This window comes from Gambusia affinis, linkage group LG04 (genome assembly GCF_019740435.1).
Source record: "Gambusia affinis linkage group LG04, SWU_Gaff_1.0, whole genome shotgun sequence".
In the NCBI taxonomy this organism is placed as follows: Eukaryota; Metazoa; Chordata; class Actinopteri; order Cyprinodontiformes; family Poeciliidae; genus Gambusia; species Gambusia affinis.
The window spans coordinates 20,444,332-20,460,681 of NC_057871.1; the positions used below are offsets into that span (position 1 = coordinate 20,444,332).

The 16,350-nt window shown below is 41.0% G+C and overlaps 3 protein-coding genes across 3 annotated transcripts; 1 reads left to right on the forward strand and 2 right to left on the reverse strand.

Moving 5' to 3' along the window:
- Positions 1–293: 293 nt before the first annotated feature.
- Positions 294–4,752, forward strand: mettl26 (methyltransferase like 26). Its single transcript, XM_044114233.1, has 6 exons — positions 294–635; positions 756–918; positions 2,286–2,345; positions 2,412–2,479; positions 3,408–3,486; positions 3,588–4,752. The coding sequence occupies exons 1-6, from the start codon at positions 298–300 to the stop codon at positions 3,642–3,644; spliced, it is 765 nt and encodes a 254-aa protein (XP_043970168.1). The 5' UTR covers positions 294–297; the 3' UTR covers positions 3,645–4,752.
- wfikkn1 (WAP, follistatin/kazal, immunoglobulin, kunitz and netrin domain containing 1) lies at positions 4,746–7,735 on the reverse strand. The gene is made up of 2 exons (XM_044114200.1): positions 7,348–7,735; positions 4,746–6,270 (listed from the first exon to the last, which is right to left on the reverse strand). The coding sequence occupies exons 1-2, from the start codon at positions 7,597–7,599 to the stop codon at positions 4,750–4,752; spliced, it is 1,773 nt and encodes a 590-aa protein (XP_043970135.1). The 5' UTR covers positions 7,600–7,735; the 3' UTR covers positions 4,746–4,749.
- A 2,503-nt stretch (positions 7,736–10,238) lies between these two features.
- Positions 10,239–14,327, reverse strand: LOC122829567 (ras-related protein Rab-40C-like). Its single transcript, XM_044114228.1, has 6 exons — positions 13,629–14,327; positions 13,492–13,552; positions 13,336–13,396; positions 12,834–12,911; positions 11,685–11,907; positions 10,239–11,329 (listed from the first exon to the last, which is right to left on the reverse strand). The coding sequence occupies exons 1-6, from the start codon at positions 13,780–13,782 to the stop codon at positions 11,013–11,015; spliced, it is 894 nt and encodes a 297-aa protein (XP_043970163.1). The 5' UTR covers positions 13,783–14,327; the 3' UTR covers positions 10,239–11,012.
- Positions 14,328–16,350: the final 2,023 nt, after the last annotated feature.

Here is a 16,350-nt window from a genome sequence, read left to right on the forward strand (position 1 = left end):
TTTGCCTATTTTTTTTCACTTATGTGACAATCCTTTTACTTCATCTATTTGATTTTTGCTCAATCTCAGTGTTCAAACGCCCCTCCTAAACCTGTAACTTATTATTGCTCTAATAACTATCTAATAACTAGGAGTTATATGATATTAAAGCGTGAGCAAATGACCATCCTGGATGCTATTTTCCTATAATAAAGTGAAAAGACATACAAAAAAAAATAGATGGAAATCGATGTGTTTTATTTTGAAGTCCTTGTCCCCGCCCCTGTATTCTGATTGGATTGGTAGCTCAGGCACGTGATGCGAATGCGGAAGTTGAGAGTTGAAGTGTTAAACCTGTACATTCGTGGGTGTATTGCGTGGGGTACATCTTTACTGGGTCAGCTGGAGTGGTTACATAAACTCTACCCGATAACTCGACGCCTGAATCCGGGCTTTGGCACGATGCTGAACGCCGCCGCGGCAGAGAGGAACAAGGAGCCTATTCTGTCGGTGCTCCGGGACAGCGTTAACACTCAGAGACCCCTGCAGGCTCTGGAAATATCCTCTGGCACCGGGCAGCATGTCGTTCACTTTGCACAGACTTTGAGAAATATCACCTGGCAGCCGTCTGAGTATGACCGCCAGTCTCTTGCCAGGTAAGCACAGGTGTTAGTTAGCTGGCTAAAATAACCTTTCGAGGCTTCTGTAATATCATTTTCAGTCGAGGTAATCTGTGCTTTATGCTTCACAGTAAATGTTTTGTGTTCTGCTTTCAGTATAGAAGCCTACAGGTCTCACTACCAGCTGCACAATGTGAAGCCTGCCATCCACCTGGATGCTTCTCAGCCTCATCAGTGTTGGGGAGGGATTCAGCCTGAAAGCCTTGACCTGGTGCTCAACATCAACATGATCCATATTTCTCCCTTGTCCTGCACAGAGGTCAGCTTGGCAAATTAGTTTAGCTTCATGTTTCCAAACAAAAAAAATGCAGGTTCTTAATATTTAATCCTGAGACATTCTATAGACATACCATTCCTCAAAGTGTGTTGGCTGTGTTGAATAAATGTAGCTTAAATACAGCAATGGATATATTTTTAAAGTAGAATTGTAATCTTAGCTGGTTCAGGTTAGCCTAAAAGGTAAAATAACACAGAAATAGATCCGTTTGTTTCTGAGAAAAAAAACGTTCCTGTTGTAAACCTTGAAACGCAATTTTTGTTATTGCATTGCTTTATGCTGAGATCTAATTTTGGATGATTACCTACAAATTTTTCTTTCCTCGCAAAATGACTAAAAAAGAGGTATTAAAACAGAAGTAACTGTATATTTATACAGTAATTAAAAAACAACAAACAAAACATGAACTGAACTTAAAAATGTCAGAAACCTGCAAATATAATACCTGATATGAGTATTTAGGCTAATTAGGTGGTTATTGGTTTTTATTTTGTAATTGGATTATTTGCACACAAGAGGGCAGTGTAGTACCAAAATTAATAGGCGTGGTCGCCTCGTCTTCAGGTAGGAAGAGGTTTAATTATTTACAGCCAGACAGCAAGTAGTTTTGATGCGTGGCAGCTCAAATATAATAACAGTAATTCTAACATAAAGTTGCATCCAATGAACCCTTTTTGCATTCAAGCTATTTCATACTACCATTTCCTATCAATTCCTGTTTGTTGGTTGTTGGGTTTTTTTATTAATTATTGAGATAATTACAAAATTCCTCAAACGTCATGATGTAATTTATTTTAATTCTATGCTATGATTTGAAGATTTTCACATTGTTTCTGAGCCTTTTGGTTGTGGACCAATTAGCATTACCCCACAGTGAGTAGATTTAAGAAAATTACTGCAATTGAAAGTACAGGTAATAGTTGTCAAAGTTATGATAATGAGAAGTGATTAATGAAACACATGCTTCTAATACTCCAACCTTTTCTTTTCTGCAGAATTTAGGTTATGACTCAGTCTTTATACGTGAACCTCTGTAGATTATCAGAACTGGTGAGGTTGTTTTTAGTGCGTCTTGAATTGAGTGTTTTGCAGCTTAGAAAGCTTTTATTTATACGGCGGTATTCATCTTTTAATAAACTGACCTGGTTTGGTTAAATACTGAAGGCACACGCAGTATGCATAAAGCTTCCCCTGAGTGTATTTACATAACAGCTCTTCAGATGCGTAGCTCCTCCAATGATAACTGTAGGCAGTTTCTAACAAAAAGGTTTTAGTAGTTTTCCACTTTCCAGCCTCCATTTTATGTGATGTAGTTCTGGTGCCCTAAAGACCTCACTGTTCTCTTCTAGGGATTATTCAGAGGGGCTGGAGCGCTGCTGAAGCCACAGGGTCTTCTGTTGACATACGGGGTAAGCGAAAAACATTTTATGCCACTATCAGATCCACTCATGATTCCTAACGATTAATACTCTCAGCCATATGCGGTGAATGGCCAGATCACCCCTCAAAGCAACGTGGACTTTGACTACAGCCTAAGGCAAAGGTAATCTGTTGTTTATTTAAATAAATGCACCAACAAAAATGCGCTGGTTTTTTTTTGCTCATCATCATCAATCACTGAAACTTCAATTCGGATACCACAGCAGTGACCCTACTTGATTTCATGCAAAACTCTGGAAATGTTTTTCTCACCATGGTGGATTCTCGAACTGATGACTCTTGACCCACTTTCTGATTAATTTGGTTAGAAAGGATCTCACCCATGGAGCATTGACATTTGGTTAATTTAAAACAAAATGGTGAGATGATAGAAAGTAACATTACTGGATGAGATTATTGAATTACATACCACTGATCTCAATATACATGAACTATTCAGAATGGAAGTGCATCAAAAGTAACACACATTCTTCAAACCTATCGCAGGTCTTCATACTCCACAAAGTCTTCTTCATTGCCTCACATTTTTAGATCCTTGTAGAACATGTTTTTGTAAATTAATGCTTTTCAAAGCTCGGTACTCACTCTCACTCTCAGCTCTGGTTGTGAACATGCAGTTGGCTGCTTAGTGAAAGTTCTGCTTGTAGCTTGGCAAATGTAGTGTCAAAACAGAGCCTCCTTAATGAGAGTGATGTGTGAGATTCCATTAATATTCACGCCAACTGTAACATCTTAGTGTATTCAATTTTGTCTTTGTGAGCAAGATAAAAAAATATAGCAGCCTTCTTTCAGCCAGCTGACCTGCAGTACAGTCACTCCAGGACTACATCTGACATCTAATTTAAAGGACTTTAAATTGAAGGAGAACTGCATGGCTGAAAAATTCAGGGCTTTTTAAACTGTAACTTTTTAAAACCTTAGTACACGTTAAGACTAGTAAGCAGGCTGTGCAATTTATATTAAAAGAACCAAAACAATAACTTTGTATTTATTTTATTTTTTCAATGTATATATAATGTTTAATCTTGCAGGAATCCAGAATGGGGACTAAAGGATATCTCATTTCTCAATTCTGTGGCACAAAAAAATGGTTTATTCCTAGAGAAAATTGTAAGTATCTATTTCATAAGGGGATCTGGGGCAATTTTTTTTTCTAAAAGTTATCTCAAAAAGTATAGTTTTTAAACTTAAAATGCTTTAAATTTGTCTAGGTGGAGATGCCAGCAAACAACAAATGCCTTCTCTTCAGGAAAGAGAGTTTGGTGTGAGGTTTCCTGGTGACCCATCTCTGAGGCGAAGGATGGTCAAAACGCCTTAATTTCCTTTTTTTTTTTTTCTTCCCCACCAGGGGGTCTTTTTGTGGGCTCTAGTGTCCCTTAAACCAGTGGTCCCCAACCACCGGGCCGCGGACCGGTACCGGTCCGTGGACCAATTGGTACCGGGCCGCGGAAGAAATAATTAAATATGTCCGTTCTATGTATTGAGTCTGGAGGAGCTTTTATCTTGAAAATCGTACACCGGATGCCGAGGGTTGAGTCTTGCGCCAGCTCACAACGCGCGCACCCCCACCCCTTTCGATCCTCACAACGCACGCACGGTCCTCTGTACTAAAAAGGTTGGAGACCACTGCCTTAAACAACAGTAGGCTGACAGGAAGGGGGGAAGACATGCGGCAAATGTCGTCGGGTCCGGGAATCGAACCCGCGACGGCCGCGTCGAGGACTGAAGGCCTCCAAACGTGGGGCGCGCTACCCTCTACGCCACCGGAGCACACCCCAATTTCCACTTTAATTATCGTATAACTTAGCACACATTATTTCAATCTTAATTGTTTTTCTAGCTACGGTACAGACCAAAGGTTTGGACACAACTGTGTGTCCAAACTTTTGGTCTGTACTGTATATCAAACTGTTGAGTACTGTACAGTTAAACACTTACATGAAGTTTATTTTTATCATCCTAGGAAAGACAAATGTTATATTAGTGACTAAGCATAAGTGCTTTTTAGAGGTAGATAACCTAGATTATACAGTACATGACTAGAGGGGCAATACACACATAAAATAAGAGTACATAAAATAAAGTACAGTCATATACAACAGTGACCTATTTTAAATATTACAAAATGGATTTTACTCAACATGATTAATTTGGTTAGCAGCTATTTTAGCAGATTTTTTTTTCATTTGCCATTAGAAAATACATGTCATAAAATAGCATTTTAGTTCTGTATAAATTGTCTCACAATATCTTAAATGTCATAAAAACCTCTGTTGGACTGAATATAAACAACTGATCTTCCTTTCTTAAATAAATTGGTTGTAGTCACTTATTTGTGAAATAATTAAACGGGCCATTGTGTCCCAGCAAGCTTCACAATGTTTCACATGTGTTTTTATTGATGGCATCACGAAGCCTACGGAGCCTGCGTTCAGGTATGGCTTTGACGTAGCTGTCCGGCTGGATGATGGCCATGCCGTCCTGCACCATTCCCATCACCAGTAAGGGGTTCTCGTCCATGGTGATGTTGGGACAAGGACAGCTCCAGTCAATCTTTACTATGGTCACCTCTAGGTTTTTGGTGTTGAAGAAAGTCAGGCCCATCTTTTCGTCCCTTAGGACTTCGTCCAGACTAAAGTGAGCCAAACCAGAGTCAAGGTCCTCAATGAGCTCCGTCAGCCGGCCGATTATGGCGAAGTCGCTGCGGCACAGGGTGGGCATCATTTTCCCCCTCATCCGGCAAGTTCTACACGGTTTCCGTTTGGGCTGTGGACAGTTTGCCTCGCACTCCTTTTTGGTGGCAAAGCTGTTTGCATTTCCCTGGCATCCTCCGTAGGCAAAAGGCTGGCATTGTTTCAGTAAGGAATTCCAGGCCCAACGTGCCTCCCAGTTTTTGCAGGGACCCTGAACCGCCGGCAGGGAGCAGATCCCCATCCCCTCTCTCTGACAGGACGCTTTGCACTCCTCGTACGTCTCAAAACGATTGCGACTGTCGTCGCACCCGCCACTGCTGAAGGTCATGCAGGAGCTTAGCTTGCTGTCATAATACCAGTCCACGTGACGCTCCCCACTGCACACTCTAGTGTCGACTTCAGCAAGGCAATCGGCTGGAGAAAACGGCCGTCCCATAGGCAACTCAGGATCTTCGGAAAAGTCATCATCAGCTCGGCGAATAACAGACAACGGGTAATCCGCTTGGAGAACTCCTACAGAGTTTCTTGCAATGCATGTGTATATGCCTGTATCCCAGACCTGGGCATTGTAAACAACTAGCTGACCAATGTTTGTTATAACTACATTGCCATACATCTGGTCCGGCCTCATGACTAGACGCTCACGTCTTTCACTCTGCTTCTCCCATGTCACATCTGGTCTGGGGACTCCAATCACATCACAGTGGAAGCTAACGGTGCCCCCAACGTAGATTGACTGGTGGTGAGGGTTTGAGTACAGTGTGGGGGGCATGGGGTCTTCCTGCGAGGATGTTGTGGTTGGAGAAACCGTAGTATCAAGAGGCAACGGACTGGTGTGAGGACCAGCAAGGTAGAAGCGGCAAGGAATCACAGTCAAAGTCACTCCCCGGATACAGGCTTCTGCATCCATGTAACAGCGGTTGAAGTAGGTGAGGCCATCTGATGCACAGGTGAAATAGGGTTCTTTCTCACAGCGGTCCTGGCATTTGCAGATAGGCTGTCCATCCCAAATGTCACAGGTTGCCCCCTGCTGGCTGCAGATGAAGCCCTCACAGGTAGCCGTGGAGGCAGGGGCAGCGTCTCCATTGCCACCTCCTTCCTTACTATCTGGCTGAGCAGGCGTGCCATCGGAGAAACGTGCAGAAACACAGCTGTTGAGCCCACAGACATTGGTGCAACATTTCTCATGTTCAGCGCAGTCCTGAGAAACCAGCAAATTCAGATCGTCACTTATGCAATTTGAAAGGCAAAATGCATTCAGTATTCAAGAGAAGATTGACATTTTTTTAAGAAAGTAATTACACAGTAACTAAAAAGAGCAACAGGTAAAACCCCATTAAAACTTTGCACAAAGGCTCACTGCTAAACTTTTACAAAGAGCGTTGATTCGAAGAAATGGAAATATGCCAATGCAAAACCATGAATATACACAAAGCTACATGAAATGAGGTCCACTATCTCTTTGTTTGTAAATGTCCATCTGATTTTTCTAATAGCCTATGAAACTGTCCTCATAGCTTTAACTAGACTTTTTTTTTTTTTTAGTTACATATAACCAATAGATCTGTGGCAAACCACACTGAACTTCTAAAAAACTGTGTAACTAAAGGAGAAATTACATTTAAAATATTATTTTTATTTAAATGTCTGTGTATAATCTGACCCCTAGATGCCCATGCCTGACACTGATGATGGTGTCCAAGATGCTAACGTTCAGATAGTGTTGGAAGCCTCGTCATAATCCAAATTTCCAATATCCTCCCGCAACACTCAAGTACATATTTCCTGAGGTCAATGATAAAAGTGCCTCTGTGTAATTCTGTGTTCATGGATTACAGTTTGAATAAACACATTTTGGATTTATTTTTAAAAAGTCTAAATATATATATATATATATTGACAGAATTTCTCAGAATAACTTGCAATCTTTTTATTACTCACAATGACTACTGTTGGAATAATTGAGCCAATGATTTAGACCATCAACAACAAACTTTGGGATTTAATCTAAAGCAGTCGCAAAGTTTGCTTATACCTCAGGCAGGTCTGGACACCTGCAAGAGGTGCTTTAAGATTTGAATGTCCCACCTTATCCAGTGTAATAACCACACCTGAACTTTGGAGGAGAGAAAAAAAATGTTAAACACACCAACTATGCGTTTTCCATTCACTTTCGGGTTTTTTTACTGTGCAGTGCAGAAAACTACTAGTTCATCCGTTCTTCTGAATTACCCCACATCCTCTCCACTCTGTTTGGCCTCTGTTTTTAGGGTCTCACCTCATCCAAGCTGCATTCCCTCTCGCAGGTGCTCTGTGCATCAACCCAAAGATTGGTGTTGAGCTTGTTGGGACAAAACCCTTCGTGCTCAGCCGTGGCTCCTGTCACACTGGCAGTCAAGGAAAAGTCGAGAAAATCGCAAATCAAGAACACCAACAAAAACACGCGTGTCCATCTGAAGGGCGGTTTGCTTTGCCATCTTTTGTCCTTTGAATGCCTGACTTGAAAAAGTTGGAGAAGGATCTCAGACATTTTTGCTCCTTTGAACGAGTAATTCCATCCCTCCTTCGGGTCTCAAATAATGGAGATTGTTAAATATATCTTTATGCTTTCTTGAGAGAAACCGACTAAGTTCCAGTTTTACAGCCCGTGATATTTAATGAGTATCCGCCCGAGCGCATGCTAATTGCCTACTTTAAAATACCCCCCCTAAATAATCAAGGTCTGGAGCAACAAAGAGCAAAATTCACCTTCGGAAACGAACGAAGGACGCAACCAGCTATCCACAATGAAAGAGAAAGAGAGAGACAGAGAGAGAGAGAGAGAAAGAGACGGCTGCAGCCTTTCAGAGTGTGTGAATGGAGGTGGAAAGGGCAGCCCCCCACCCTCTCTGACCGCCCCCACGGCCGTCCTGAGTCGGAAACCTTTATGAAGCAACACCGTGAGCAACGCAACTGGACAAACATTGTAAAAACATCAAAGACAAGTGGAGCCACGCTGCAAACTGCTGTTAAATAGAAGGAAAAAATGCCCATTTCAATGGGAAATTTGCATTTAGATCTATATCTATCTACGGACTTGTATACACACACTTAGATATATAGACATGCTAAAAGGCCCTCGAGGCGAGGAGCTTGAAAGGCCAAGAAGAGGGCGTGTCGCATCATGTCCAACACAACAACGTCGTTTGCGCCCTCTCTTCTTGTCTAGACATGGGTCAGTTTACCACCGAGCCTCATTGGCGCTCGGCTCAGAGATGCCTCGGCCAGGTGGGAAGGCGTAAAGAGCCCCATTTTCAGTAGGGTGTGACTCATCTTTTGTTGCCGAGCCGGGCTGCAGATCCAGCTGAAACCCCCCAGCCCCCCCTACACAAGCCGCTCCTTCCTGCTCATCTTTTCATTGGCAGTGACCCTGCAACCTTTCGGTGACTCCTGACCGCCCCGCATTCACGCTCCGCGGCGACGGAGCCCCCCGGTTATCCCGAACTGGCCAATACCGAGGGAGCAGCTAATCAAATCAGCTCCCCCACACCCAGAGGTTTTTAATGCACTTCAACGCCAGCCAGTCCCTGGACTGGACAAAAGGAAAGGAGAGGTAAATTACTCCCACGATTCCCACGGTGGCCCTGATAAATGTTTGAGTAAAAGCATAGGCTAATACCTAATGCATACTTGGAAGTAAAATCTATATTTCCTTGTGATTGTGACCACAGGAAAACAAATTGTGGCAAACTCTGAGACACACCATTCTCTTATTCTTTATTAAATGTTTACATGAGAGCGTTTTGCAGTGCAGAAAGTCTTACCAAGTCTTTTTGGTGTAGTATCTAGTGCAAATATCTTGAGGAAAAACTTAATTTACAAGTAACTTTTCAGCAAGGTATAGGAGCTTGTTTTAAGATAAGAATTCCTTAATGCTGATTTGAAAATAAATACTACTTCCAATAGCAGATTATTTCAGCTCTAACAAGACATTTTTCCCATTTTACAAGTGCCAACTGAACAATTTTTTTTTTTAATCAATATTAAGGAATTATTGATGTAAAACAGTAGTTTTAAGCTCATATGTCTTACTGAAAAGTTGCTTGTAAGCTAGTTTACTCTTCAAGTGTACTAAGATATATGCACTAGAAACTACACCAAAAATACTTGGCACGACTTTGTGTTTTTGTAGGCTATTGTTCTAAAGAGGAACCATACATGGTGACATGCTTCTACTACGACACACTGAGCCACGAGGAAGCTGGAATGAAAATAAATCAATTTACATAAACACGAGAATCTGCCACGTAGTTGACTCATAAAGAAAATAAGCATTCAGTTTTTTTATACATATCTTATAATGTGTCTGATGGTCATTTCAAACACTTTGCATGTTGACTTTAATTTAAATTTGACCTCCTACAAAACAGAAGACACAATGCTAGTCAGCTGACTGAACGAAAGACAACTGTCCCACATTCACAAAGGCAAATGTTTCAGATCCCAAACCCCGGCATAAAAACGGGGAAGGAGGGAGAACCTGAAGAGACGCTGCTTGTTAGAAACGGTGTTTTCAAATCCCAGCCGGCAAACTCTGTTGGGTAGCAGCAAGCAGGCTGAAATAACAGCACCTAAATAATGATAGACATTTTTATTTAACATTTTAGTGTCAGTAGGTTAACAGTTAATCTACTATAAGAACTTGAGATTGTAGAATAATCTAAATTATCCAATTAATGCTCCATATTATGTACCCTGTTTGATGCATTAAGAATATATTCTCTAGAAAAGACCAACCACTGTAAAAAAAAAATTTTAATAAAAAAAAAAAACAACTTTAAGTGAATGCACTGCAAAAACACAAAATCTTTGGTCTAGTTTCTAGTGCAATAAGTGTACTCCTTTATATTGGATATTTAGGAGATTATCTTAAGGCAAAACTTCCTTAATGTTAGATTTACTGGCAGATTATTTCACATCGATGTTTGAAACCAGACCAAAAATACTTGGCAAATATTTGTTTTCGCAGCATTTCCAATTGGCTCCCACTTCACATGGCTACAGCAAACGAGCTGTCAAGATATCGTTTTATACTGAAAATTGCTCACAATACCCTAAAGCAAAGAAAATCCATCTGTAGCTAATGTCGACATGAATGAATCTGAAAGTGAAAACACAACGATCGGTGCGCTCGTTTGTACAAGTTCTGTTTTTAATAAGAGCCGAGCAGAGATCGAAACTAACCATGCTGTCGATAGTTAAAACGGTCACACAACAAAGCGGATCCAATTTGGGTTTAAAAAGCCTTAAATTGAGGCTTTTTAAACTTAAACCCGAATCAATACTTTTGGAAAACAAGAGCTTTAGTTTAAAATCTGTTCCTCCTTAATTCCACTTCATTAGCATATTTTTAAAATGTTTCAAACAAAATGTTCTGAATAAATAGCAAAGCAACACATTTTTTTTCCCCTGTACAAAAAGGCCATAACACACAAAACACTGGAGACTAAACAAACATGAGAAGCTCCTCCACATGAAAATCACTGCTTAACAAATACACACACACACACGTATATATATCTACACATACATAACTTCAAGTCCAGCTTTAAATACCAGTAAACAATCTTGTTTTTCCTTACAGAAGAGAATCATCTGTAGTGTTAACTAGTGAGAGATAACGCTTGATTCACATTAGTTGATCCCCAGGGAATCCTCCCTGCACTGATAGACAACAGGTAATCAAGCATCCAGAAGATGGCGCCGGCGAGAGCAAGGAGAACAGAAACCAGTCCGTCAGTCCAGCTCGATTCCTCAACATCAAATAAGTTCATATCTGTTTTCATTTCTGGCAGCTGGGAGCTCTTGCGTGGTCTTCAGCCTTGTGACGTCCTGGAGCAACAGCTTTAATATCTGCCCTGATGAGAGGCGAGGGGGTGGGGCAAATATCTCTGCCCTCCGTCACTATGAGATCTTACAGTTGCCTTTAGAGGAGGAGGATGAGGAAGAGGAGGGCGAGTTCATCGGAGGACTCTGAGGAGCTTTGAAGGACTTTGAGCGTTTCAGGCTGTTGGCTTTGCTTCCGCCACCGCTGCCACCAGACGCCGTGCTGTTGGCGACCGAGTACGAGCGTCCGTGCATCATGACGGCGTTCATGCCGTTGGCCATGGAGAAGGACTTGAGGTGGGATTTGATGGCGACAGGAAGTGGCAGCTTGTCGATGAGGTGGACCGGCGTGCAGGAGACGATCGATCGGCAGCACAAATCCTGAAGGCTGAAAACTGAGGGAAGAAAAAATAAATAAATAAGTAAAAACTATTAAAAATGTATGTGTTGGTGAAGGAAAGAAACAAGTAAGATAAAGTTTTTTTCTTTTTTTCTCTCTTTTTGTGGAGGTCAAAGAAAGAGAAAAAACAAACAAAAAGAGTTTTTTCTTTTATATTTTCTATCTTTTCTTTCTTTTTAAATAAAAAGAGTAAGAATGAAGAAAAAAAGAAAAACAAGTAGAAAGAAAAAATACAAAAACTGAGTGGAGAGTATAAGGAAAGGAGGACTCAGCTTTTAGATAATTGGAAGAATAAACTGGAAATCCTTTTTTTTTTTAGTTATTTATTCTGCCTCTTTTTACCGACTCACCTCTGTTGGGCCTCCAGAATTTCTCCATGCCGTGCCTCATCAACACGATACGCGACAGCTCTGTGAACGACTCGATGACGTTGAAGTTGCAGAGAGGGCTGACCTCGAAGAAGGTCATGCTGTTCTTTTCGGCGTAAGCCCTCGCCTGCTCTGTCGGCACTTGGCGCTTGAACGCCAGGTGAAGTCGGTTTCCTACAAGGATCCTGGGAACGCCGGGAGCATGCTGAAGAAAAAGGAAATCCTCTTATGGTTCTGTTTCAGCTGCATGTTTAAAGAACCTCCACTTGTCTTCTGAGCTGAGGTTTAATACCAGGCCAGGATAGTGTGGATGATGCAATCTCTTGATAAGGTGTCCTCGACTCTTATACGGTCCAAAAATGTGTCAAGCAACACCCAAAGACAGGAATCGATTTCCTTGTCTTGCATTTGTGTGACAAATCATCATAAAATAACATTTAAAGGTAAAAAGGAAGGAAAGTGACTCGTGCTTTGCAAGGTTTCCGCCAGAAAACTTGCTAAGCCAGGGGGTTGGGCGCTAAGACAGTCATTCATCCAGCGGTCCACTGTGTTTTTAAGTTAAAAAAAATGCTTAAAGTTGACAGGAAACTTGAAAATATCACTTAATAATTATGTGTCATTGAAAGATTGGAAGATTAATACCTGAACACCAACTGTGAACTCTTAAAAAAATGCAAACATAAAAAAAAAAAAACTTAAATAAATAAGCAATGCTTAGCCTGGTGGGGGCACAAGTAAAGCCTGGTGGCCCGCCAGGCTTGGAATACACTCCAGGAAACCCTGCTTTCAAATTCTTTCACAAATAAATATCTGAAAGGTCTGGCACGCAGTTACCTTCAGCCCCCCTGATTTGATGCAACAGATTCTCAACTGGGTCTGAACTTTGACTAGGCTGTTCTAAAGTACGAATGGTTTAGCTTTGAGCTAAGCCATCGCATCTTCCACGTCACAAGTATTTACTAACTGGTGTGATGTAGCACAAAAATGCCAATAAATTATATTGACTGTGATTGTAATGTGGGAGAAATTCAATGAGAATGAAAATGTTAGCAAGCCACTCTACTTTCAGTATCAGTACATGTCTCTCACATACTACTTTTCTGTCAACTATAAATGGAATAAAGCGACTACCTCATCAATTTCCCGGATCCATCGATCGATCCCGTCAAACGACCAGGCGTTGGTGATGTCATATACAAGCAGGATGCCCTGTTCATAAAAAAAATCATATAAAGAGGTTCAACATGCACAGGATCTCACCGGGAATAAGGATGGGGAAATATTAATAATCTGCAAAAACTACATTTGTGTGAAAAGGCATGCGTCTGCTTTTAAGCAAACGCTTCCAAGTATGTGATTTACCTCCTGCTAGGTTCCTGTCACTTTCAAATTTGAGAAAAAACTTCTTATTATTACCGGCAGTTTTTAACAAACTCTACCTGCACAGCTTTAGTGGTGACACCACTAACCGTCAGACATGAAACCAAATCCACACCAGCATTTCAGAAATGAGGCCAGTCACCATGTTGCATGAGAAAAGCGTGTGTATCTAATGCATTTAGCTGTATTATCTATTTTGCAGGTAAATATTTAAACCTTTTAAGAAACGAGTTAAAACTGCTTTTGGGATTACCTGTGCTCCACGAGAGTAAGACCTGAAGATGGTGCAGAATCTCCCTTGGCCAGATGTGTCCCTGTTGAAGGTACAGATGAGGCCCCGTGCATTTTTAAATATATGAGTAAGCTACAACACCAACAATCTGGTCATTTAGTGATGCTGAGGCCTCACCAGAGCTCTAATTTCACCCGTCTACCGTCCAGCAGAATGGTGGTGGTCTTGTAATCAATCCCTGAAACCATACACATTGAGTTTATGTCGATCTCTCCTTTCTAGCACCTCTGCCTGAGAGAATATGCGATATTTACCGCTGCTGTAGGCGTATGGAGACTCGACAGATCCGTCCTGCAAACTCTCCAGGATTTCTCCTTTTCCTACGTCGCTGTCTCCCACGAGAAGAAATTTCAAGAGATAATCGTAGCTCTTGACGGGGCTGCTTTGAGTTCCCATCATCCCACGCATTGGATCCGGTTCGCTGAGAGCTTTACAAGCTCCCCGGGTTCTATTTGCTGTTCGGGGGACAATCTGGAGGGTTCCCCAGAGAGCCAGCGGACGCTAGTCGATAGCTGCTAGCACTGGCTAACTAGTTAGCTGGTACTCGAACTTGAAAAAAATAATTTCTCTCTATATCTCAATCATTAATATGCTGCAAAATTATATTTACCACTGCACTTAAACTCTAATCATGGGCATGGAGACTGTCTTGTTTTAGTAAATTATACAACAACATTGGCTGCTAGCTCTCCCGTTAGCAAGCCAGCTAACTTAAACATTGACATTTTTTAACAAACTGAAGCCGTAAAGTTAAAACTAACCGGTTTAAACTATCTTGTAACGGCACTCCACCAAACCAAATCAGAGTTTCTCTCCACTTGATCACGACAGACTAAAAAGCTGAGGTGAAACAACAGGGCCTCCCCGACTCCAACGACGCTGTGATCGGACTGTGAGGGAACAACCAGGCAGTGACACCAGTCACTGTGTCACTTCCGGTAAATTAAATTCGAAATAATGCTGAAACTTTTGTAGAAAATATGATTGTTGTTTGACAGGGTTAGGGTAGGATAGGGACAATACAGAAGCATTGTGGTGTTAGCAGCTTTTCGGAAAGAGACGCTTTTTAAAGAGACAGAGGGTAAAATGTCTTATCTTGTGCTTCATTTCATAAATATCCTAAATTGCTTCTTTAAGCTAGGAGACATTCTATTTAGACAGACAGACAGACAGACAGACTACCACTATCTTCTGCACACTGAAAACGAATTATTAAATTCCACAGGAGAAAAGATCTAACCTGAATTCTTTGCTTGGTTTTCTGAACAATGCCTCATATACTGACTGAAGTCAACTGCTCCAGTTTTAAGGGAAATGCCATTTGGTATTCCCATGCAAAGTAAATATTAAAGGTAAGACTCGTTCCTTCAGGTGACAAGACCTCTCATTAAATATGAGCCCACTGTTGAGTCAAATACATCTTCTGTAAGCGTCTCTTTTTAATTGTTTTACTCTTACAAAGTCGGTTTTCATCCAAAACTGCAAAGACAAAGAGCGCCAACCAAAGAGCAGTTTCACAATTTCTCCTCTAGATGGTAGGCTTTTTCAAGCCAAACTTACAATCCCAGCTTCCTGCTACAGTGAGAATGGAAGAAATGCTCCTTTTTGTTTTCTTCAGAAACACCACTAGGGGACGCCATGGAGGGAGGTCAGCCAAGTGTCCCCCTACCTACTCAGACTGCATTTGATGTGCTGTTGAAAAGCATTTGCCCCTTTACAGATTTCCTCAGTTTTGTTTGCTTTTTTGTTCCACCTGAGGACTTTACATCAATGGTTTCCAAAGTTAGGGTTCAGCATCTGCTTTGGGTTGCCAATCGACAAGTGTGGGGTCTTAAGATCTTGTTCAGAAATAAACTATGCAGTAATAACTATAACAGTGAGGAGTACTTTGCTGATATTAAGAATTGCTATGGATATTAAGATTAAAAATTGGTATAACAAACAAAAGCAATATGTTGGCTGCTGATGCTGTTTTTTCTCATGTTCATCAGAAATTCTTGTATATTCAAAAAGCAGTTTTCAACTGGTAATTTAATTAAGGAAGAAATAAATTAAATTCATCCAGGCCCTATGTGTAAAGGTAATCGCTCTTACCTATAAATCATAATTTAACTGTGAATAACCAACTTTTTTTTTGACTGGTCTGTTCAATTTTACTTGCCACGTCAGGCCTAAATGACACCAACAATCAGGACAAAACTTAAATAGATCCCATCTGTCAACATGAAGTAGGCTAAAAGATATTATAAACAGAAGATGTGCTTTAATCATGAAATGCATCATCTAGCAGGAATTTTATTTTAAGATGAATGTAGAGCCACCTACTCCATGCCCAAAGCAGAACATTCGCAATTATGACCGTGCTAGTAAGTCGCTAAACTTGCCTGCGGTGGATTTTATTAGCAGCTGCAGACATGTTTTAGTGCAGAATTATAGAAGCTTAAACAATCTTTTGAGTGGATAATCCTGTTTGTGCACCAGATGGAAGAAGCTCTATGGTGAGGACTGAGTGTGCAACTGTTGTGAACATCCTCATCAGCAGGGTGAGACGATGTTCTCAAACTATGGCGTGGAAAGTCCTTTACACAGACCTGTAATTAACTCTTAAGTAACTCTTCTCTTGAGTTGGGTAAAAGTTAACGCTGGTGATGGAAGTCCTCTTTGAAATAAAATTATAATCTTGCAGAATCAAAATAGCACTCTATAAGAAGTTAACATTTGGAGTATGATGCATCTTTTCACCCAGAAGCACCCAAGGAAACGATCTCCAGTCGCTCTTGGAAGATTGACTTTGAAAGTAAAGTTTAATTTAAGAAGTTGAATTTGACGGTCTACTGAGGTCTCCTCAAAAGATGACCGCAGAAACAAATGTACTTCTAAGACTTTGATGAAATCTGAAATTTTGTAGCAATCTCCTTCAAATAAATGCTTTACGCATGGACTTACCACATGATATACCAATACTTCATTATTTAA

What these genes read in the sequence shown, in the direction of transcription:
- wfikkn1 (XM_044114200.1), bottom strand. Translation starts at nt 7,599, where the DNA reads ATGTCTGAGATCCTTCTCCAACTTTTTCAAGTCAGGCATTCAAAGGAC. An exon ending in GGGAATGCAGCTTGGATGAG is followed by an intron (nt 6,271 to 7,347) that starts GTGAGACCCTAA and finishes CTGGTTTCTCAG; the next exon opens with GACTGCGCTGAACATGAGAA.
- mettl26 (XM_044114233.1), top strand. Translation starts at nt 298, where the DNA reads ATGCGAATGCGGAAGTTGAGAGTTGAAGTGTTAAACCTGTACATTCGT. An exon ending in GACTACAGCCTAAGGCAAAG is followed by an intron (nt 2,480 to 3,407) that starts GTAATCTGTTGT and finishes TTAATCTTGCAG; the next exon opens with GAATCCAGAATGGGGACTAA. An exon ending in GTTTATTCCTAGAGAAAATT is followed by an intron (nt 3,487 to 3,587) that starts GTAAGTATCTAT and finishes AAATTTGTCTAG; the next exon opens with GTGGAGATGCCAGCAAACAA.
- LOC122829567 (XM_044114228.1), bottom strand. Translation starts at nt 13,782, where the DNA reads ATGCGTGGGATGATGGGAACTCAAAGCAGCCCCGTCAAGAGCTACGAT. An exon ending in TCCATACGCCTACAGCAGCG is followed by an intron (nt 13,553 to 13,628) that starts GTAAATATCGCA and finishes GTATGGTTTCAG; the next exon opens with GGATTGATTACAAGACCACC. An exon ending in GGATCCGGGAAATTGATGAG is followed by an intron (nt 11,908 to 12,833) that starts GTAGTCGCTTTA and finishes CTTTTTCTTCAG; the next exon opens with CATGCTCCCGGCGTTCCCAG.